Here is a 22,420-nt window from a genome sequence, read left to right as displayed (position 1 = left end):
GAAAACCCAGTAAGCACATGCAGAGTAGGGTTGACACTCTGCTCTGAACCTGAAATGTTTGCTCGGTGCCTCTGGAGTGATGGGAGGACATCTGAACAGGGAGCCAGGGCTTTCTGCACGTAGTGGTTTGGGGTCTGTGTCAGCGGTTGAATCAGTGAGTGGTCCATTGAGTGCCGCTCTACAGAGGCTGGCCGACATGTGACGGTCACCTCGAGGTGCCCCTAAGTGGAGCCTGGATGGTCAGGGTGTCACCTCACATGAGGGCCAGTCAGTCCCTAGTCCCGTCCTGAGGGCCTCTCATACTCCCCATCTCCTCACCTGAGGCTGACTTCCTGCTCAGGCAGGGCCAACACTTGGAATACTGATGATGCGAGCCACCTATGAGTGTGACCACGTAGAGACCTTAAAATGCCTCTTCCAGTGAATAGACTCTCAGTGTCAGCGTTTAAGGTCCATATCCATGAAATAACCCAGCTCTGTGCACTGATGCCAGACATAAACATTCTAAACATTCTAATAGTATTCACAGTTGTAGGGACTTTCCTAATGATCCAGGGGTTAAGACTCCAAGTTTCCAATGCAGGGGGCGTGGGTTCGATCCCTGGTCAGGGAACTAAGATCCCATATGCCACATAGCCAAATTAAAAAAGATTTGCATTTGTAAGGAAGCAACGAGGAACTGATTGGGAAAAAGGGCTCAGAACAAATGTTTGTCCGCTTGCTTCCACAGGAAGACCGGAGAAAACAGACCACATTGAAAAAAGAACTTCTTCCAGTTCTATTTCTTGTTATTAAACAGTAAATTGTGTTCCTCTGTTTTGTCTCCTGCATTCCTGAAATAGGGCAGCAAAGTATTTGGGTAGAAAAGTAGGGAAATTTGAGCCCATCTTAAAAATAACTGAGAAGAAAGCAATTTCTTTTTATAAAATAGTCTCTGGGTAAGTGTCGCTTAGCTGCTGAAAGGGTTTTTATCTGGACAGTGTTACCTCAACAGTATTTCCATAGTTCCCATAGCTCTGAGTTGCTTGCTCCTTTCTAACAACTTGTTTCTTTTTAGATGCTTCCTTGTGACTCTGGTTGTAAACTATTCAGAAGCTCTTCTGGCCAGATATTTGCTGCTCTTTCTACTCTTAGCTTCAGATTACAGGATTGCTTCTCTTCTGGCCTCCTGTGTTTAACTTTTTTGTGGAAATATGCAGAAACGTACAGAAAAGTACTCTGCTTGACATTTGGTCTCGCTGTTATGTACCAGTGAAACCTCCCACCTCAGAAGCCCCCTCGGGCCCCGTACCCAGTAAGCCCTCTCCTATGTAAAAAGTTTGCTTTCTAGTAGGAAACTCAAGAATCTATTAACCTTCATTTTACTGAGGACAAAGTGAGGAGGAGGCTTTTGAGGTTTTGCTTCATGTTGTGTGTTGATTCTTATTTTACCATGAACAAAGTTTTAAACAGCATTTAACAAATGGGGGATGTTCTTTTTTAAACCTTTTTTGCTTTTTTTAGATGGTTGTCCTGAAGCCTTTAAATATTTTTAATATTGATTTTTATATGGCCACTGAATTTTCTTTGTAATGATTACACAGGAACTCTTTAAAATATTTTTCTTACCAACAACTGCCTCCTCTTTGCTTCATTACAAGTATGGGTCTGTGTTTATAATGTTTATTTCTGGCATCAGTGCATAAATGCCGTGCTATTCCAAGGGTATGGGGCTTAAACATTGGCACTGAGAGTCTATTTTGGGGTAAAATGGATAACCATTCTACTTATAATTTGAAGAGACATTATAAAATTCTCAAGTTGTTACAATTAAAAACATTACTGTAATATAAAAAATGTGTTCTGAATTTTCACATACCACCTGGAAGTCTTTATTTTTTTCTGATAATAAAAACAAGCTCATTGTTTAAAAAAAAAACTCAAAAAAAAAACTCAAATGAGGCAGAAGTGAGTGATGTAAAACAGACATCTGCCTTAATTCCACAGGCAAATGCTGAGAGGAGATTGAATTTCTTTTTAAAAATAATTTTTGTTATGAAAGTTAACCACATGGTCAAGTATTAATTTATACCGAATTTGACCCACGTTCACATTTCATATCTGTTGGATTTTGAAGGATCTTAAATACAAACCCAGGGATGCAGAGATTAAAAAGTCAAATGTAAAACAACAAAGGCCATCAGAGTCAGGTGGAAAAAGCACAGAAGCACTGGAAAGGGCTTGGGGGGGCTGGTTTGCTGAAGGGGCAGCGGTGAGAGGCAGGCAGGGTTTCTGAACCTGAGACCGCCATGGCTGTGCTTTTCCCCTAAAAACTGAGCTGCCAGCGGCGTCCATTTCAGCCCCAGACCCGGGCAGTGCTGAGTGCGCCCGTCTCGGGAAGAACCCATTCTCCTCCTCATCCTCGAGAGTCTGGTGACGGCCTGAGTTTCAAGTGCGCATCCCGCATGTTCACTAGTCCCTGGAAGAGAACTTGGCACCCGGCAGTCATGGCAGTCATGGCCACCGTTTGCAGAGGGCTTACTTCTACTCGCCTGGCAGGCGCTCTGCACGTGTCCTGTGAGGACTTTGGTCCCCGCGTCACAGCCCTGCCGGGACCCAGGGCCCGCACGTGGCAGGGGGAGCCGGACAGTGCGTGTGTGTGGCCTCGAAGCCTTGCCTTTCCCTTGGACTCCACTGCTGTAAGAAATACTGTGAGCCAGTGATCCCTCTTGGTTTTGGCGGGGAGGGCATGAGCTGACGCTCGTGGGACGGTTCAGGACTCTGTTTCTCCTCCTGGAACTCTTGATTCAAGGAGGCGGATCAAATAGTCAAGGAAAACACCTTGAGTGATGCAAGGGGATCTCCTGCCTTCTCCTGAGGCCTTGGGAAGGGAGCATCCCCTCCGACAGGTGTGTTAACCTCTCCCTGCCCAGCCTGCTGGATGGCATTCTTTGTGTTCACTGATGTGCTGTTTGCCTCGGAATTCCTCAAGCAAAGGAAGCGTTTCTAAGAGTATTTAGGTAAAAGAGCAAGAAAACACACACCTTCTCCAGCCCCGCCAGTGATCACAGATGCCCATCTCTGCTCTTTACTGCAACCGCAGTGTCTGTGCGGGGCCTGGGTTTTCAGTTCAACTTTGATAAATAAATGAATGGATTCTCTTTGCGATGGGGGGGTGGTCATAGAACCTCTGGCCCAGAGGGAAGCACGGGCTGACCCCGGGACTGCTCCGGACCACTGGTTGTTGTTTTGTTTTTAAGTCGAGAGATGGTTCACATGCCGCCCAGCCGGCAGATCTGAAGTGTGCAGGTGAATGCGGTTGACGACCCTGATGGACATGGGAACATTGTCGCCGGCCCCATGAGTCATCCTATGCCCTCCCATCGAGGTCCTCTGTACCCCCCAGCCGCATTCTCATTGCTCTTACCGTCAGTGTCTTTAGCTAGTTTTAGAATATCACACAAATGGAATCCCCCACTGTTAACAGTTCGCAGGTGAAGTGCTGTGTCTTAAATTGTGTGTGAGGAGCCTGTGGGCTCCCCTTGGGGCATCGTGTGGCGGGCTGTAAGAGGGAGGTGCTTTGAACCCACAGTGCTGGGTGTTTGTGTCTTGTCTCCTGTAAATTATTCATGTTTCTCCTCCCACTCTCAGGCTTTGAAAGGTTTCCAGGCTGCTGTAGAGACAGCTCCCACCGCCCCCGCCCCCACCCCCAGATGGCTGCTCACTTGAACAAACTAGCTGAGTGTTCACGGTTTCCCTCACTCCCTGCTCTGAGCCCTTCAGCCCATTTTACTGATGAGCAGGGCGGTGCCGTGTGTCCATCACTGGCTTACTTTTCCTTTTTTGTGCCATCCACCCTGAAGGCAAAAGCTTGGAGTCTGTTGTTGGGTTTGTTGAGCCAATAAGCCTCATGCCTGCAGCATTTCACATTGGAGAGCCCTGGTGGTCTTTAACTCTGTGCCGTGGACTAGTATGCACTGATCTTTCCCGTGCTTTGTTTGAGAAGGGGCCCGGAGTGCAGGGACAGGCCAGCGCGGTGCTCTGCCCCATGGGCATTGTGATGGTGCCAGGAAACCCCTCCCGAAACTAGAGCAGTCCCATCCCGAGGCCCCAGGTCCTGAATCCCCAGCACTTGGCAGCTGGGGGGTGGGGTGGAGGATATGCCTGAGATGTTGGAGTTCACTCTGTCCTCTGGCTGGGCACGCGCAGTCCCTCGGGAAATGGGTCTGGGAGCGCACGCCCAGGTGATCAGGCATCACCCCCAGCCACCGCATGGCATCAACACAGGGACCCGAAAGGTCATTTCAGCTCAGAAGGAAGATGACTCTTGCAGACAGCCCACGGGGACGAGGTTTAGGGAAGGAGAAAGGGCAGATGGAGAAGTGAGCGGGCTGGCCCTTCATCGTCTTGGAGAATCCAATTTCTGTCCCTTGTAGAAATGTTCCACTCACCCACCCCTGCAGGCCAAGGGCAGGAGGCAGACCTGGCAAGCCCGGGAGAACTCTTGCTGCAGGCCAGAACTGTGTCTTCTCCTGCACAGTGCGTCCCTGCTATCGTAGGATCTGTGTGTCTGTCTTTGTAGGGAAACTCACGGAAAGGTGGCCTGTGAGCCTACGGCTCCAGCCCCCTGGGGCTCAGGACAAAGGGCTGACCCGGGGGCTCTGCTCTGTTTCACCTGCCACCTCTGTCCTCCAGTGAGTCTTCTGAGTCCTTGTCCCTTAAGCCCATAGGGCAGCACATAAGAACAGGAGGTCAGTACTTGGCTGAAGGTTCCAGGTGGACAAGCGGGGTCCCCACAGGTGTCAGATGTCAGTCTCCCGGCCTCTCCCTCAGTGGTGGACCAGCACTGCCCACCATACCCGCTCCGTCTTGACCACCCCCCCACCCCCCCAAACATCCCTTTCTCTCTGGCATGTGGGTGCTGGATTCTCCCTCCTCCACTCCTGTCGGTTGGGCTCGGGCAGATCAGGCACGATAATATACTACATTTCCCCTTAGTTAGATGTGACAAGTCTCTATTTTTAAATCAAGGCATCTAAAGAACGGCCTTTGAAAACATCCAAGTACTTTTAATAGGGATGTGAGAATCCACAAATAGCTGTGTGTCTTAGAGGCCAGTGTTCTTCATGAATGCTGAACAGGGAAATCCTGCCCCTTTGGTCAAGAGCATCATCACAAGGACACTAGGGTGAAAATGTATAAATCCCAGGACGGGCAAGTTGCTCATTTATTATCAGCCTCTCCCTTTGCTGTCACTCCTCAACCTTTAAAATGTTTTAAAACCAACTTTATGGAAGTTTAACATACATACAACAGAATATACCCAGTGAGTTTAACATACATGTATATACGTTTGTGTACGTAACCACCACTGTCAAGATACAAAACATTTACATCCCCTCGGGAAGTGCCCACCCCAGCCTTTTGTAGTCAGCCGCCTGGTGCAGGTACCACAGGTACCTTGTTTCCTGGTGCTCCCTGTGGTGCCAGCTCCCCAGGTACCCAGCATCTGCCTGCAGCCGCGCGGGGTACCTGCGCCCACAGCTCTGCAGCTGGGGTTGTCGGTCGCCGGCACTTGTCCTGCCAACTCCGGGGAGAGACTGCGGAGGGTGAGCCGACGCCTCCTGTCCTGCACCTCCTCCTGCGGAGCTCAGAGCACCCCAGCTCTTGGTTGAGAACCTGGTGGGCACAACCAGTGAGACACCTGGAGCTCTGCCAAGGGTGATGAGGGCAGGCAGTCTTGTTGCCCAAGAGGAGGGCGTGGCGCTTCCAGCAGCAGGAGGGCTCTGGCCTAGGGCACCCTTTGGCCTCTGGCATTGCCTGGGTCCTCGCAGTGCCCCCGCACAGAACCGTCGTTTCCCCAGCCCTGGCCGCAACTTTTGTTAAGGAAAATTTCAAATACATAGAAAAATGGAATGTGTAAACAGTCAGTTCCTGTTTTGTATAAACCTGCCACTTAGATGCAACTGCTGACAGCATCTTGTCACATCTGCTTCCTAAGCAGCTGAAAAGATTTTGAGTTATTTATTTTTAAACCTGATGATGCCTCGCTCTGAAGTATTTCAGCAGAGCATCTCTAGGACCGTCTATAGGAGCACTCCACCTTCCACGTCTGAGACAGTAACAGGTTCATAATCATTTCATAATAAATTCATCATCTGGCATCCAGCCCACATTTAAGTTTCTCCCAAATGTTGTTTGACTTTTTGTGTTTCCCAGAGTTTGCACATCATATTTGGTTGTAGGTCTGTCTCTTTCAGTCTGCTTCTGTTTTTTTAATGACATTGATTGTTTGGAGAGAGCAGGCAGCTGTCATGTAGAATGCCACCCCTTCTGTGTGTGTCAGATGTCATGGTGCCCGTGTAACCCGGTAGCCTCGAGGCTTGATCTGCTTCAGACCCAGCACTTTAGGCAGGGACCAAAGGGCTTTGTGTATTTTACTGGAGGCACTGGCAGGCTGGCCTCTATCCCTGGGGGTCCTGTGGCTGCAGGATCTCAGGGGGTGCAGGGTTCGGCTTTTCCTTGGCGATTGCTTGGTCCTGGGGGTGTAGGTGCTTCGTCGGAGCCCACGCTTGACCCTCCTGTCTGGATTGAGCATAGCTTCCTGATTTAGTCGTTGCAACTCGTGGCCCCTGACTTGAACTTCTGGCATCTCTTGAAATCTTTCTCTGTATATGAATCTTAATCTCCTGGATGGGGGAGGAGAAACAGCCCACCCCGTAAGTGCCACTCGAAATCCACCAAGTCCCTGGGGCCCCCCAGCCCAGCCCTGGGGCCGTTGAGCTCTGGGTCATAGGATGCCACTGACCCAGGCAGAAAGGCGGGGCCATGTGCCCTCCCAGTGGAGGAACAGCTGGTGAGGGGAAGCGGGGTGGGTGTGGGCACTCAGTGTGCAGCTCAGTGGGGCTGAGGCGGGAGAGAACAGAGGCCAGCTGCCCTCCACAGGGCTCAGGAGCGTCCCGGGTGAGCAGGGAGGGGGCCTCTGGGTATCCCCATCCTCCCAGGCCTTCTCTGCAGGGTGGGGTGTCTGTGATGCCTGGTGCGGGAACACTCATGAGGGGAGAGGCCCTCCACCCGTGGGGCCACTGTGAGCGTTCCCGTCCTGCTAGCCTTGCAGATTGCCTGAGGAGGAGGTTCGGGGGGTGCGCTGCCCTCCTGACGCCCCTCCCCCACAGGTGTGAATGACAGAGGCAGTGCCGTCCAGCGCGCTCAGCGAGGTCAGCCTGCGCCTCCTCTGCCACGATGACATAGACACCGTGAAGCACCTGTGCGGCGACTGGTTCCCCATCGAGTAAGTCCAGCAGGTCTGCAGGTGGGCATTGGGGTGGGGGTGTCCGGGGGCCTGTGCACAGAGTGCTGAAGCTGGGGGGCTCGCTGTGTTGGTGCCTTGGTGACCTAGAGCCCCCTCACCCGTCAGGGTCCCAGGCCCTGCTCCCTGGCGCTCCTGGTCTCTCTGCACCTCACCGTGTTCTTGTACAGAGATTGGGAAGGGCCTTGCAGAGAATCTTCAGTTACAAAGACGCTTCATGCAGTGCTGCTTAAGACATTCAGAAAATCGAGAAGCAACCTAAGTGTCCTAACAGAAAGGAATTGGTTCCCTACATCAGGGGATGTACATGCAGAAGTACAATATTATCCAGCCAGGGGCAAAGAAATCTGTCCTCGAGGTTTATATGTTTGTCTGTGTGTGTGTGAGATAGTAGGTGAAAAAAGCAGACGAGAAGCCAGGATATACCACAATCCCTCTTTTATTTGAAAGCATATACAAGATAAAAGCTTAGGAGGAAGTGTGCCATGTAGCAAATGTTTTTGGTAGTTCTTTGGGTGGATGATTAGCAACTACAAGTTTTGTCTGGTTTTGCTTGTCTCTGTTTCCTGCATTTTCCTATAATGTGTTCGTAGAGCATTTATAGTGAGGAAAAATAGTACAAACTCTTAAAAATTGAAAATACGATCCTGCCAACATCACATCTCCATGAGTCTCAGCCTCAGACCTGCTCAAGCCGGTCACCCACCCCTTACTTCCCTGATTGGAGTGTGCTGTGGGCTAGCGGTGGCTTCATAGAAAGTGAGCATCAGCCCAGCAGTCCCGCCGCTGGACAGGAATCCAGCAAGTCTGTGCAGTAGACCCTGCTGAGGGGTGACCTGGGGCGGGTGGAGCCTTACCGGCCGGAGTCTCTGGGCCTCTGAGGAGCCCGGCCTTCCTGCCTCCTTGGAGATAGCTGGGCTGGAGGCCTTAGGTTCTAAAGACGGTGGACAGAACTGTAGCCCCCTCGGGCCGTGTGGTGGCTCACTCCTGGCCGCTGTGCCAGCTTGACACTGCTGGTCAGAAGGTGGGACTGACAGGGACCAGGAGAGGAGGCTGGGTGATGCTCAGCTTCTGTGGAACTTTCTGGCAGGGACAGTGGGGCAGTGGCCTCTACAGAGCAGACCTGAGGAGAGCACCTCCCTGGGTCTCCAGGGGGGGTGTGAGACCCTCCTCTGCTCTTGGTCCCAAGAAAGGAATCCCGGGCTAACCTAGCAGGTCAGGAAACCACCCCTCACTCCCACCTGTCCGAGTCTCCTGGGCTGCAGCTGACTCTGCCTTTTCAGCACTGCCTCGCTGCTCTGTTCCCCGCTGTCCTCGGGGCTCTTGCTGAGCGGCCCCAGCAGCTCTGGACACACCTTGCCCTCATGTGCCCAAAACTCAAAGGCCACTCAGCAGTGAATGGTCCCGTCTGGATAGATAACGGCTATCAGAAGTTGCAACTCTGAGGGTGATGCCCTTTGGTGGAGATTGGGTGGTGGGCAGACCCTGAGTGCTGGACGGAGCAGCCAAGGGTCCCCTGTGGTTCCACTCTGAAGCACAGCGGTGATTGGACCTGACCTTCGGCCGGTCCACGTGCGTTTGTCTCTTCCTCAGGTACCCAGACTCATGGTATCGTGATATCACCTCCAACAAGAAGTTCTTTTCCCTTGCCGCGACCTACAGGGGTGACATCGTGGGGATGATTGTAGCTGAAATTAAGAATCGGACCAAGATACACAAGGAGGTGAGTGTCTGCAGCGATGGCTCAGGGGCTGACACCTCTGGACGCTGCCTGCGCTGGGCCCCATCCTCTCAGGAGCCTGGACAGGTGTGAGAGTCCTAGGTGGTTGGTTTCATTCTGTGTTTGTGACACCGTCATACATGCATTAAGTTGCACGACCTGACTGTGGGCTTCACAGTGACCATTGTCGTGAAGTAGGGAGGAGGGTGATAGGTACACGGGCTTCCTGTGGCTTCGAGTCACAAGAGCCGGAAGGAGGCTTCCTCCCTGAGGCCGGTGGTGGGTCTGCCTGCGTCCAGGTTAACTGCTGGGCGGAGGCTGGGGTGAGAATGGGCCGGACCGCCCCGATCCAGCATCTGGGAGCCACTTAGCGAGCACGGGATGGGACGCAAGCCGAGTCACAAGTGTCCTTTCCAGTGAGGGAGCGAAAACCACACACATGGCAGAGCCTTCCGGTTCTTTGTGAGGCAGAAGAACATGAGACCCTGGTCCTGGTCAGAGGCGTGACTCTCCCAGTCCGGTGGTCCATCTCTGGAGCCAAGAGGCCGCATGGGGTGTCATGTCGCTCGGCCGCCCCCACCTGCCTCCCCCTGTACTCCAGGACCCCATGGGACCGTGTGGGATCCTTCAGTTACAGCGCCCACACCCCGTGGGGCTGCCTTGTCTCCTGGCACGTGGACTGACACGGACCAAGGGCCTCCTGAGCAGCGCTTCTTCCCACCGTGACTGCTCTGGTCCGGCTTTGCTAACCCTCCCGCCCCAAGAGAAGCAACTTTGCGTGTGCCTTGTTAGCAGCAGTTTCTCACAGAAGGGCCCACAGCCTCTCGCTTCCATGGGGGTGGGGTGGCTCTCCATTGCCCCGTTCTGGGTTCTCCTGCCCCGGTGTCCCCCAAGGTATGTGTCCCGGAAGTTGGCCCAGGAGCTGTGCGTGTCCTGCAGCGGGACCGGGGCTTCCACTGCTGACCCAGCAGTCTCTGACTTTCTCTCTAGGACGGAGATATTCTGGCCTCCAGCTTCTCCGTGGACACACAGGTTGCGTACATCCTCAGCCTGGGAGTGGTGAAGGAGTTCAGGAAGCACGGGATAGGTAAGGGGGGGCCTGTAAGTCCCCCCAGCTTGCCCCTGCTCCCTGCCGACTCTCTCATAAGACCTGCTCTGTCTCTGTCTTGCTCTATCCGGCCCTCTGTTGGGGCCAAACTCGCACCCTTCCTTCATTCCCTGCCCCTGACAAGTCTGCCGGCCCCACCTGCTCTCGGCCTTCAGCCCGTCTTCTTTCCACGTTTCGCTGGGTCTTTCTGCTGTGGCCTCCTTCCCAGATCTGGTGAGATCAGATGAATAACCCCTCCCGGGCATCCTCATTAGAGAACGGGCCCCTCTTACTGTGCCTCTCGCCACACCCCCAGCTCACATCCAGCCCCAGGGTTTTCTTGACTAACAGTAGAAAGCGTAATTGAAGGAACAGTCCCAACCATGGTTTATCGGATGCCTGCCACCCTTGGGGGCTCTGCCGCCCACACAGCTCCAAACTCCTGTCCCACGCGGCCAGCGAGCGTCGGGGTCTTCCCTCGTAACCCAGGCCCTTTCACTCCATGTTTTCCTGGGCTAAAAGGGCAGTGAGTTTCGCTGTAGGTCCAGCCCTTGGCAGGGACCGTGGCCAGCTTACATCCTCATCCTTGACATTCGAGCCTCAGCTGACAAGCCCCACCAAGGGTTCGGACGTTAGGGACTCCGGCAATGGGTGGTTTTGGAAGGTCAGCCTTTGCCTCACGCTCCCTTCCCCCCGCCGCCCCTTTCCTGTCACCCCTCAGGGTCCCTGTTACTTGAGAGTCTAAAGGATCACATATCAACCACTGCCCAGGACCACTGCAAAGCCATCTACCTGCACGTCCTTACCACCAACAACACAGCCATAAGCTTCTACGAGAACAGAGACTTCAAGCAGCACCACTATCTCCCTTACTACTACTCCATCCGCGGGGTCCTCAAAGATGGCTTTACCTACGTCCTCTACATCAACGGCGGCCACCCCCCCTGGACCATCTTATATCCTTTCTCTCTCAGGGGTGAGGGCTGGTGGCTTCCTAGTGGGGTCTGTGTGCCAACTGAAGCCACGGTTGCCTTCACATGGCATCCCTGAGGCCAAGTTCGTGGGACCCAAGTGTTGTGGGCAACTCTGACCAGCACATCTTGACAGGATATAATGGTCTGGGTGTAGATGCTGGGAAAGTAGGTGCTCCCTGGACGTCAGCCTGGCCCAAGATCCATCTGTCAAGTATCTACTGAGAGCCTCCTATTTGAGGTCGAGGGGGATACAGCAGTGACTAAGGCAGACAAAAACCCCTGCTTTAGTGCTGACGGAAGAAAACAAGCACGGGAGGCGAAAAGAGTGGTTTGTTGATTCTGAACTTTGGATTCAAACCTTCCTTATCAGGTGCATGACCCAGCTGGGTTTCCCTGCCCTCCACCCTCCTCTTCAACCTTCCTCTTCAAGGGCCAATTCTCTCTGGCCCTTGACAGATTCGATGGAGGCCATGAGACTTCCTAACAGTCACAGGGAGTGGCCCCCAAAATAATGTGTGTATGTGAGAGACAGAAGTTAAACGAATGAGTCCAGGCTTTATCCATTTCATAGGGAAATAAACAGGAAAGACAGGGGTGACCCAAAAGCCTGCAGGCCTGGCTCACGTGAAGGGGGGTGCTCTCTGTGGGTGTCCACGGGGTGGGGACTGCAGACCCCTCCTCGTCTCAGGGACAGGGCCCGGCATAGGGGCAACAGGCGCTCTTGCTCCGCCAGACCCCGCCCCCGGCACCCAGTCGCGTCCGGGTGTGTGGGGCTGCACCCAGAAGGTCCTGTGTTTGCACAGCAGAGCCCCCTCCATCTGATGGGGCTCCCTGCCCTGCAGAGGCCACGCAGGCTCATGGCCGCCCACAGGAGTGATGTGTTGTGTGCAGGCAGCCCATGCGGGTCACCATGCTGACTGAGCGGCCCAGGGCGTGCGGGCAGGTGGGCAGGTGAGGCGGAATCTTCCTTAACGGAGCCGTACGGACTACATCCAGCACCTGGGCTCCGCGCTAGCAAACCTGAGCCCCTGCTCCATCCCACACAGGATCTACCGCCAGGCCCAGAGCCTGCTCTGCAGCTTCTTGCCATGGTCTAGCATCTCCACCAAGGGCGGCATCGAGTACAGCCGGACCATGTGACGCCAGCCAGGCAGCCTCCGCCGGGCCCCACCCCCCGGCATCTGGCGGACGCCACCTTCCTGGCCATCTGACTGCGGCTGTCCTCTGCAGAGGAACTGGCGGCCACCTGCCGGGCTGGTTGGCCCGCCCCAGCTGCAGGCCGGTGCTACGCGGGTTCGGGAGCAGAGCAACGTGGGGCATGCCCTGTCTCCCCAGGTACCCAGAGCAGGGGTTGCGGGAAGTGGAGGAGAGCCTAGGGGGTGATGGTCAGGGAAGTGAGGGGCCCCGCATCGTCAGCAGTGAGAACAGGCAGCCCCAGGTGGGCATCTGCCACACAGGTCATGGGCGACAGAGCCCAGGGCCAGGGGGATCCCTGACCACCTCTCGGAAACTTTTGGAGGAAAAGCAGAGTCCTTGAGCTCTGGCCAGAACGTTGTCTTTTCACATCCTAAACTCCTTTTTTAAAAAAATAACATACTTACGTGGTTCAAAAGTTGAAAAGTTACCAAAAGATCAAGTCTCTTTCCCCCGGGCCCCGGATGCTCAGCTTCTCCTTCCCGGGCCGTGGTGCTGCCGTGTTCCCGGCCGTACTTCCCTGGGTGTACACATGGCCTTGACAGCTCCGGCGGCGCCCGCTCACTCTCTGAGCTCCTGGCTGAGTGCTCTGCCCAGACATGGCCACTTCTGAGAGCCATGGGGACACCAGGGTGCACTCATGCGTGGACATGACCCAGAGCAGGTTGTGACAGGGGCCGAGCCCACATGGCAGGGCTCCGTGGCCTCCTGGGCTGGCACCCCTGTTGGTGCCATGGTTTGTGCTGGGACCGAGGGGAGCTGGTGGTCCCTGGAAGGGACTCTGGGCCCAGAGGAGTGCCAGCGCCTGGCTTGGAGCTCCTAGGCCAGTTCCTCGGGGTGGGGGCAGAGCGTTTCCACCCCGGCCTTCACCCTGCTCCCCTCTTGTCTACCCCACAGGCTCTCCCAGGCCTCCTACCCGCTCTGAAAACCTTCAGTTCTGCTGAGCCCTGGCCCAGCCCTGCGTGTGCACACCGGCCTCACGGGCAGCCCTGGTGGCAGCGTTCACTGTGGTCTGTTTTTTCCGCTGCTCCAGGCGCAAGGCCGTGGGAAGGGGCTTCTTCTCTGCGCCCCTCACTGGCCTCCCCCTGTCCTCAGCCCATTCCTTCCAGTTCCTTCCTCCAAAGCCAGAATTAACTTCTCAGAGGGAGAAACCCAAGTGTTACAGACACATTTGACCCTAAAGACACAGGAGCCTGAGAAAAACAAGGGGTCGAATACTGGGAACGCCAGCCCCTCTTCCAGAGCCAGCCCCCAGAGGCCCGGGGGCAGGGAGCAATCTGATCCCTCCACTTGGGGCTGGGGCTCCTGGGGGACAGCCAGGGAGGCCCTTCACCCACACCCTGAGCTCCGACTCTCAGGCTCTGCTCCCCACATGGGCCTCAGGATAACGGGCTGGATGCTTACACCCCCACCGGGAGGATGAGTCCTCCCACGGGCTGGCTTCATTCTGTCCCAGGTGACCGGAGCTGCCCAGCCAACGGTGGACGTGCCATTCACCTGAGCTGCTGTGGAGAGCCAGGTTGAGGACGTGTGCCGATAAGGATCCCCGGGGTCCATGCCTCCCCCCAGGTTCCCAGCCCCTTGAGCTGCAGCTCTGAGGCCTGGCCAGATACAAAGGGGACAGGGGACGACGCTGCACACTGCGTTGACCAAGTGAGACCCGGCCTTTGAGGCTGGGGGCAGTCACGTGCCTTGTGATCTATCCGCCTCTGGGGCAGAGACTCTGAGGGGAGTGTGCACGGATCCCCCAGAGCTGCTCTCTGCCCGCCCTGCTTTCTGGAGCAGATGGGGTGGTGCAGAGTTGTGCTTGGCCCAAGAGCTGGAGAGGGAACACGGCAGGTGGGGCTGCGTGACCGTGTCCTTCCCTCCCTTGGAACTTCCAAGCCTGGGGGCTCCCAGGATGAAGGGCATCTGGGCAGGAGGGCTTCAGCCTCCCCTCCTCCGAGCTGACATCAGCTTCACGCTGAGGCCCAGCTAGGTGTCCTCCCTAATCTGAATCAACGATGACCATGTGATTTTTTTTTTTCCCCCTGGCCCTTGGGGTAAGGCAAGAGTCTTCCAGAATGTTCTGCCTTGGACATTGGTAATGAGCATAGAGGCCTTGGCCTGCTCCTCCATCCCGCCCCCTAATCATTGCAGTGTCCAGCCCAGTGTTGAACAGATTGTAGTGTTTCTTCTCATTACAGACAAATAAATAGACTTCAGTTGGTCACATTCAGTCTTTGAAGGCTCTTTGCACTCTTGGCCCTGCTCCTTGGGCCCACCCCGAGGCCGAGGGCGGCCCAGGAGCTGCCTGTCCCCTGGCAAGTCCCAAGGCTGGCTTCCAGCTCAATGGGCGATTGTTTTTTTTACAATTCTAGTTGTAACTTCCCCTGCTAAGGAATGTAGCCCTGGAAGAGGCTCTAGAACTGATGACAAAGCAGTGGTCAGGCGGGGGCTCTGCCTCTGGCCTCCCTGGGGACAGGGGTCATGCCTGTCCCTCCATCAGACAAATGAGGAAAACTGGTTGAGGGGCTGGGAGTTGCCCAGGAGCCACACAGCTGTGAGCAGTGGGCCTGAGAGCCCAGCCTGTGGAAGTCGGGCTCCTCCATAGCCTGGGTGCGTTGCTCCCAAGGGCTGCTCCTCCCCCAGATGGCCCTCCTGCAGGACAGGGCCTGGGGCTGGTGGCCCCGACTTGGACCTTCCCCCACCCCCAACCAGGGACCAGCGTCTCCAGAATCTGCCGTCTGAGGATACAGGGATGGGCCAGGGCCTGAGGGAGCCTTCCCTTGTGTCTGGAAGGACACGCGCTGTCCCGACGTCCAGAATGTGCTTGACACCATCACGTGTGGTCTGACAGATGCCCATGAGAGGGGCAGGTGGGCCCTGGCCCAGCTTGGGCTGCCGGGACAGGAAGCCAGAGATGGCAAGGAACATGGAGGCAAACCTGGATCCTCCCATCCAGTCTCCACAGGCCAAAGCCCAGTGATGTGGAGCAGGGGGTCTCAGCCAGAGTGATTCTGCACCCCAGGGGACATGAGACCACCCAGAGGCTGTGGTTGTGCCACATTCCATGAGGAGGGCGCCCCTGGAATGCAGTGAATGGAGGCCACAGACATCCTACAGCAAACAGGTTGGCCCCAAGACAGAGAGCGGCCCAGCCGCAGATGGTAGCAGGGCAGGGTGAGGACCTCCCGGTACAGGAAGCCCATGCCAGGGTGCCTGGAGCCTCGCCCCGCTGGGAGAAGGGCTGTGCCCATTCTGCCTGGGGAGTCAGGGCGGCCAGGGGTCCCCAGGGAGCGTGAACTCCACTGTGGCCTCAGTGGTGGGCGGCGTGGGGCCAGGGCCAACATTTCTGTCCGGGTTGGGAACTTGCTTTCCTTCCCAACACCCTCCCTGAACCCGGCCTAACTTTCTCTGTCCTCTGCCCTCTTCACCCAGAACACCACACACTGTTGGTAGGCCTGCCAAGACCCTGCCCACCCAGAGGAGGACAGCACCCTCTTCAGGGTGGGCACCTCGGATTCTCCTGGGAGTGACACCACACTTAACTCTCAGAGCACACATGCCAAGGGGCCGTTTCCCTGACCAAATTGGCCTGACAACAGACAGACCCAGGGACTGAAGCGCAGGCCTTGGCTTTTATTGACATTAGATCTGTAGGCTCCCCGGCCCCTCAGGAACCCAGCTCTCCACTCCACCTGGCCTCCCCAGTACCCGTGGCTGACATGAGTTGAAGCAGGCTGCAGGGGCATGCCCTGGCTTCTTTCTTTTTCTCTGTCCCTCTCTTGGGACCTCTTCCTCCTCCCTCCACCCTCAAGCTTTCCCCAGGCTGGCCCAGGCTCTGGTGCTGGGCAGCTGCCCAGGTGTCTCAGTGTGGGGGTGCTGCTGGTGGGGGCTGAGCCCTTCCCCCCGACCCCGAACCTGTCTCCTCCTGCTCCTGGGGCCACCCTCTCCCCTCCTGTCCTGAGCTGGGAGAACCAGCCCTGACACTCAGATCTCTACGGCCTCTCCAGGCCCCCAGAGCGGGTTCTCTTGCACAAGGGACATGTGGTCTCCTCTGGGGCCCCCCAGGATCTCTTAGGCCTGAGCCCTAAGCCTTCAGGGGGACCAGACTGGGAGGGGGCACCCTTGGCTGGGTCCATGCTGGAACTGGAAGCTGAGGAAAGAGGGAGAGAGAGGAGTCGTTCACAGGGACCCAGGGGAGGCTGCCAGCCCACCCTGTGACCCCTGAACCTGGCATCCTTCCAAGCCAGAGGGGAGGGGGGGCAGTTCTTAACGAAAACCCCATGGGGGAGGAGAAAGAGGGAGACATGCTTCAAGCAGGAAAGACCCTTCTCTAACTTACACCCCTCACTTTACAAATGGGGAAACTGAGGCACGGCCAGTGGGGGGGAAAGCAGCCCGAGGTCCCTCATCGAGTGGAGAGCTGGGACAGGTACCCAGGCAGCTCAGGAGTGGAGAGGGACCACCTGGGTCCTTCTGAGTGCCTAGCCCACCCCTGCCCTGGGTCTCTCCCTCCTGTCCCTAGCTCTGTGTCACCTGGACAGGCTCACCTGTATTTCCCCGGCTGTCCCTGGGCAGTTGAGCTTCCAGAAGGGCTGAGTGGTGGCTGTTACCTCGGCCCACAGTCCCCTGTGCTAAATCTAGGGGCCAGACCAGGCCCTCGGGCTGTGGCAGGCAGCCCCCGGCCAGCAGCCGACCCAGCCAGTGGCTCTCACACTGGCCAGCAGGCCGCAGGTGGCCCGGCAGGTAGAGAGCCAGGCCCCGGAGGTGGCGCAGCCGGAAGTTCTTGGGCTTGCTTCCCTGGGCACTGGGGCACTGCTGCTGCTGGGCCCCCAGCCCCCCCTCGTAGATATTGGGTGGTGTGTCGGGGTGACTGGTGCGTCCTGGGGCCCAGCTCACTGCATCTGTGGAGGGGAGAGCAGAAGGGTGTGGCCGGGGGGCCCCATTGCCCATGAGGGGAGAACAGTCCCACGATGAGCCCCACCCTGGCCTGCAGAGCCTTAGCTTACCTGTCTGTCATGTGGACTCCGCCCCCTGCCTCCCACTCGCCTCATCCAACTTAGCACTCCTCTCCCTCCCAGCCCACAGGGAGGGCTGAGAAACCTGGTCTCAGCACCAAGACATTTTCAGAACTTCAGGCTCTTTCTGCCACCCACTATTGTCCCCTGCCCTAAAAAGAGCATTCCAGTGTCCAGGGTCAAGTGGCCTGGACCCATGGCCATTCCCTTCTCCCAAGCATGCATGTCCCCAGGGCCACCCTGGTGGCTTTGGGCCCAGGTCAGGACAGGAGAGCATCTCTCCTCCTGCCTCTCCTCCCCGCAGCCCGGCACCTTCTCTTATGCGCAGCTCAGAGAACGCACAGACCAAGGCTTCCATGGAGGGCCAGCTGGTGGGGTGGAGCGGCCGGGCCTCCTGTGCAGCAGGGCTCTGCTCTCTGCCACCTAGCAGGCGGGTCTGCAGGGCTCCCTTGGCAACCAGCTCTGTGATGTCACAGGGAAGACTCCCTCATCTCTTGGACCTCCAGGTTTGGCAGGGGATGATGTACAGAGCAGGGGCAGGGTGGTAGGTGGGCAAGGGGATTGGGCAGAACCTTGGGGAGGTCCCTGGTCCCTCCGGCTTGGGACAGGCATGCAAAACAGATTTGGCTCTTGCAGTCTGGGGAGTCACTCCCTGGGGTGACCTCTTGGGGTATCCTTTTCCTCATCAGTGGGTGGAAAATGAACGTTTAGGGACGCAGACATGGTGAGACCTGTATCAGTGCTTTGAGCATGCCAAGAAGGTGGTTCTGGGTGACTGGGCAGGTCCCTTAACTTTTCCATCCATTTTCCCATAAGTAGGCCATGGAGTATTCTGTGGATTGTACCAAGTGTGAGGAAGGGTTTGGAGAAACCAAAACTCTCATATACTGTTGGGGATGGGGGGATGAAAATGATATCACCAAAGTGGGAAACAATTTCTTTAAAAGTTAAACTTTTCAATTCTCTCTGTTCATAAATGACATGGTCCTATATAGAGAAGAAATTAATTCACACTCAAAGGAAATAAAAGAACCTATTTGAGCTAGTAAAACTATCAGAGCTAATAAGTTAGTTGAGCAGTCTCAGGACACGTGATCAACACACACAATGAACTATATTTCTATACACTAGGAAAGAACAAAAAGAATAAAATCAATCATGGAAGTGCAAGACAGCACTAAAAACTAGAGAACAAAAAAAAGTAAAGAAGACTTAAATGGAAAAAGACCATGTTTGTGGATTGAAGGCTTAATATTAAGACAGCAATCCTCTCCAAGGTGATCTACAGATTCAATGCAATTCCTGTAAAAATCCCAATGGCCTCAAAGGCAGAAACAGGAAAACTGATCCTAAAATTAATATGGAATTACAAAGGAATCCAAAAGCCAAAAACAACCTTAAAAAGTTTGAAGACTAAGATTTTCTGTTTAAAAACTTCTTACATACAATTCAACACTATAGTAACGAAAACTGTGGAACTGGCACAAGACTAGAGATCTAGACCAATGGAATAGAATAGAGCTGCTGCCACTAAGTCGCTTCAGTTGTGTCTGACTCTGTGTGACCCCATAGACAGCAACCCACAAGGCTCCTCCATCCATGGGGTTTTCCAGGCAAGAGTACTGGAGTGGGGTGCCATTGCTTTCTCCAATAGAATAGAGAGCCCAGAAGAAATTCATACATCGCTGGACAATTTATTTTCAAGAATGTTATCAAGATTATTCCATGGAGGAACTAATAGTCACTTCAACAAAGAGTGCTGGGATAACTTGATATAAAAAGATATGAATGAAGAGCAACCTAGATGTCCACCAACAGATGAATGGATAAGGAAGTTGTGGTACATATACACAATGGAATATTACTCAGCCATAAAAAGGAATGCATTTGAGTCAGTTCAAATGAAGTGGATGAACTTAGAGCCCATTATACAGAGTGAAGTAAGTCAGAACAAGAAAGATAAATGTCGTATTCTAATGCCTATATATGGAATCTAGAAAAATGGTACTGAATTTATTTACAGGGCAGCAATGGAGAAAGAGACATAGAAAACAGACTTATGGACATGCGGAGAGGGGAGGAGAGAGTGAGATATATGTTGTGAGTAACATGGAAACTTACATTACCGTATGTAAAATAGATAGCCAAAGGGAATTTGCTGTATGGCTCAGGAAACTCAAACAGGGGCTCTGTATGAACCTAGAGGGGTGGGATGGGGACAGAGATGGGAGGGAGTATCAAATGGGAGGGGATATGTGTATACCTATGGCTGCAGAAGAACCAGAGATCAAATTGCCAACATTCATTGGGTCATTGAAAAAGCAAGAGAGTTCCAGAAAAACGTCTACTTCTGCTTTATTGACTACACCAAAGCCTTTGATTGTGTGGATCACAACAAACTGTGTGATCTGCCTCTGAGAAATCTGTATGCAGGTCAAGAAGCAACAGTTAGAACTGGACATGGAACAACAGACTGCTTCCAAACTGGGAAAGGAGTACGTCAAGGCTGTATATTGTCACCCTGCTTATTTAACTTATATGCAGAGTACATCATGAGAAATGCTAGACTGGATGAAGCACAAGCTGGAATCAGGATTGCCGGGAGAAACATCAATAACCTCAGATATGCAGATGACACCACCCTTATGGCAGAAAGTGAAGAGGAACTAAAGAGCCTCTTGATGAAAGTGAAAGAGGAGAGTGAAAAAGTTGGCTTAAAACTCAACATTCAGAAAACTAAGATCATGGCATCTGGTCCCATCACTTCATGGCAAATAGATGGGGAAACTGGAAACAGTGGCAGACTTTATTTTGGGGGACTCCAAAATCACTGCAGATGGTGACTGCAGCCATGAAATTAAAAGATGCTTGCTCCTTGGAAAAAAAAAAGTTATAAAACAGCTTATTAAAAAGCAGACATTACTTTGCCAACTAAGGTCTGTCTAGTCAAAGCTGTGGTTTTTCCAGTAGTCGTGTATGGATGTGAGTTGGACTAAAAAGAAAGCTGAGCACTGGAGAATTGATGCTTTTGAACTGTGGTGTTGGAGAAGACTCTTGAGAGTCCCTTGGACTGCAAGGAGATCCAACCAGTCCATCCTAAAGGAAATCAGTCCTGAATATTCTTTGGAAGGACTGATGTTGGAGCTGAAATTCCAATACTTTGGCCACATGATGCAAAGAACTGACTCATTTGAAAAGACCCTGATGCTGGAAAGATTGAAAGCAGGAGGAGAAGGGGATGACAGAGGATGAGATGGTTGGATGGCATCACCAACTCAATGGACATGAGTTTGAGCAAGCTCCAGGAGTTGGTGATGGATAGGGAGGCCTGGCGTGCTGCAGTCCATGGGGTCACAAAGAGTCGGACACGACTGAGCGACTGAACTGAACTGAATGGCTGATTCATGTTGAGGTTTGACAGAAAACAACAAAATTCTGTAAAGCAATTATCCTTTAATTAAAAAATTAATAACAAAAATATTAAAAAATATATGAATGAAGAATGAAATTGGACCCCTACCTCACACCACATACAAAAACTAAACTCTTTGAAGAAATCTTCATCACCATGGATTTGGTAATGGATTCCTAGATATGTCAAAAGCACAAGCAAAAAAAGAAAAAGAATAAATTGCTCTTTATAAAATTTGAAAATTTTTGTGCTTCACTCTCAAGAAGTGAAAAGACAGCTTATAGAATGAGAAAATATACTTGCAAATCATGTATCTGATGAGAGCGTAGTATCTAGAACACAAAAAGAGCTCTTATAACTCAACAACAAAAAGACAAAACAATCGACTTTAAAAATGAGTGAACTTGCATAGACATTTCCCCAAACAACATACACAAATGGTCAATAAGCACGTGAGAAGATGTTCAGTGTCCTAAATCATTGGGGAAACGCAAACTTAAGTCACTACTTCACACACTTGAGGATGCCTATAGTTAAAAACTACATGGGATCTTCCCAGATGAGGGATCAAACCCTCATCTCCCATGTCTCTTGTATTGGCAGGCAGATTCTTTACCACTGAGCCACCAGGGAAGCCCCAGATCTATGAGTTTTGACGAACAGCTACTGTCATGTAATTACCACCACGAGATATAGAACAGTTTCATTACTCCCTCCCCACACACATTATTACATTATTATGTATCCAGCTCCTCCTCGGAACAACCAATTTGTTTTCTATCTCTATATTTTCATCTTATTCAGGATGTCATATAAATGGAATCAAACAGTATGAAGCGTTTTGAGTCTCCGTCTTCTTCCACTTAGAATAAGGCACTGGAGAGCCATCGTTGTTCTTGTGTATTTCAGCAGTTTGCTCCTTTTTTAAATTGCTGAATGGCAATCCACTGTACCACATGTGTTTATCCATTTCTAAGTTGAGGGGCACCCAAGTGGTCTCCAGTTTGGGGCAATTATAAATAAAGCTGCTCTTAATATTTGTGTATAGGTTTCTGTGTGAACGTAAGTAGTTTTCGTTTTTCTTTGGTGAATACCTGGGAGAGGGATTGCTGAACTGTATGTTAAGTGTATGTTTAACTTTAGTAAGAAGTACCAGCTGTTTCCAAAGTGGATGTACACTTTCATATTCTCACCAATCAGGTATGAAAGTCCAAAGTGCTCTCCATCCTTTCAAGCCCTTAGCACTGTCAGGATTTTTTGTGGTGGTTTGTTGTTTTAGTTATTCTAATAACTGCCTAGTGATACCTTGTGCTTTAATATGCATTTCTCTAATGACTAATAATCTTAAGCATCCTTTCCTTTGCTTATTACTTGTAAGAAAACAAGACTTATTATTTTAAGGCAAGAAAATTTAAACATCAGTTTTTTCCCCGTTTGTGCTTCCTCTTCTCCCCTCAAGTGTGCATTATGTATCTGCATTATGCATTAACCAGACCTCTGCAGCAGCAGAAAAACTGCTCAACTATAAAGATTCATTTTTCTCCTTCTAATACCAGCCACGTAACTCCTTAGAAGATAATGTTCCTTTCTCAATCCTGTCAGGGGTCACCATGCAGGTATGTTTGGTGAACTTTATGTGCAAGGCCAATATAAACAGTCCTTTAAAGACAGTGATTTGTGCAGACAGACTGGGTCAGACAACCTAGGGAGATACTGGGCCACACCTAATGGAAGTTCTTAGT

The 22,420-nt window shown here is 52.9% G+C and overlaps 2 protein-coding genes across 7 annotated transcripts in view; one reads left to right on the top strand and one right to left on the bottom strand.

Annotated features, from left to right (window-relative positions):
* NAA60 (N-alpha-acetyltransferase 60, NatF catalytic subunit) overlaps positions 1 to 14,481 on the top strand; it is a 28,387-nt gene extending 13,906 nt beyond the window's left edge. For 2 of the 5 annotated variants that reach the window (XR_006640548.1, XR_006548323.2), the window contains exons 2-7: positions 7,155 to 7,270; positions 8,882 to 9,011; positions 9,999 to 10,095; positions 10,817 to 11,051; positions 12,053 to 12,404; positions 13,161 to 14,481. Coding sequence is in view for 1 of the 5 variants with exons in the window: in XM_006054853.4 (XP_006054915.1) it covers positions 7,161 to 7,270; positions 8,882 to 9,011; positions 9,999 to 10,095; positions 10,817 to 11,051; positions 12,053 to 12,209 (729 nt within the window). In the remaining 4 variants the exon portion in view is untranslated. Of the gene's footprint in view, positions 1 to 7,135; positions 7,271 to 8,881; positions 9,012 to 9,998; positions 10,096 to 10,816; positions 11,052 to 12,052; positions 12,690 to 13,160 lie in introns of those variants that run through there. The other 3 variants (XR_006548324.2, XM_006054853.4, XR_006640549.1) reach the window with 3 other exon arrangements.
* Positions 14,482 to 16,243: 1,762 nt separating this feature from the next.
* Positions 16,244 to 17,677, bottom strand: C24H16orf90 (chromosome 24 C16orf90 homolog). 2 transcript variants are annotated; one of them, XM_025275614.3, is made up of 3 exons: positions 17,609 to 17,677; positions 16,799 to 17,152; positions 16,244 to 16,401 (listed from the first exon to the last, which is right to left on the bottom strand). In XM_025275614.3, exons 1-3 carry the CDS (start codon positions 17,622 to 17,624, stop codon positions 16,244 to 16,246), a joined length of 528 nt encoding a protein of 175 aa, XP_025131399.1. In that variant the 5' UTR covers positions 17,625 to 17,677. The 2 variants fall into 2 exon arrangements, with proteins under 2 accessions (XP_025131399.1, XP_006054914.1); XM_006054852.3 differs by having other exon boundaries at positions 17,579 to 17,647.
* Positions 17,678 to 22,420: the final 4,743 nt, after the last annotated feature.

This window comes from Bubalus bubalis, chromosome 24 (genome assembly GCF_019923935.1).
Source record: "Bubalus bubalis isolate 160015118507 breed Murrah chromosome 24, NDDB_SH_1, whole genome shotgun sequence".
NCBI classification, from domain to species: Eukaryota; Metazoa; Chordata; class Mammalia; order Artiodactyla; family Bovidae; genus Bubalus; species Bubalus bubalis.
This window is presented reverse-complemented; position numbering and strand designations above follow the sequence as displayed.

What these genes read in the sequence shown, in the direction of transcription:
- C24H16orf90 (XM_006054852.3), bottom strand. Translation starts at nt 17,624, where the DNA reads ATGGAAGCCTTGGTCTGTGCGTTCTCTGAGCTGCGCATAAGAGAAG. An exon ending in TGAGCTGCGCATAAGAGAAG is followed by an intron (nt 17,153 to 17,578) that starts GTGCCGGGCTGC and finishes TCCCCTCCACAG; the next exon opens with ATGCAGTGAGCTGGGCCCCA. An exon ending in GGACAGCCGGGGAAATACAG is followed by an intron (nt 16,402 to 16,798) that starts GTGAGCCTGTCC and finishes CTCTTTCCTCAG; the next exon opens with CTTCCAGTTCCAGCATGGAC.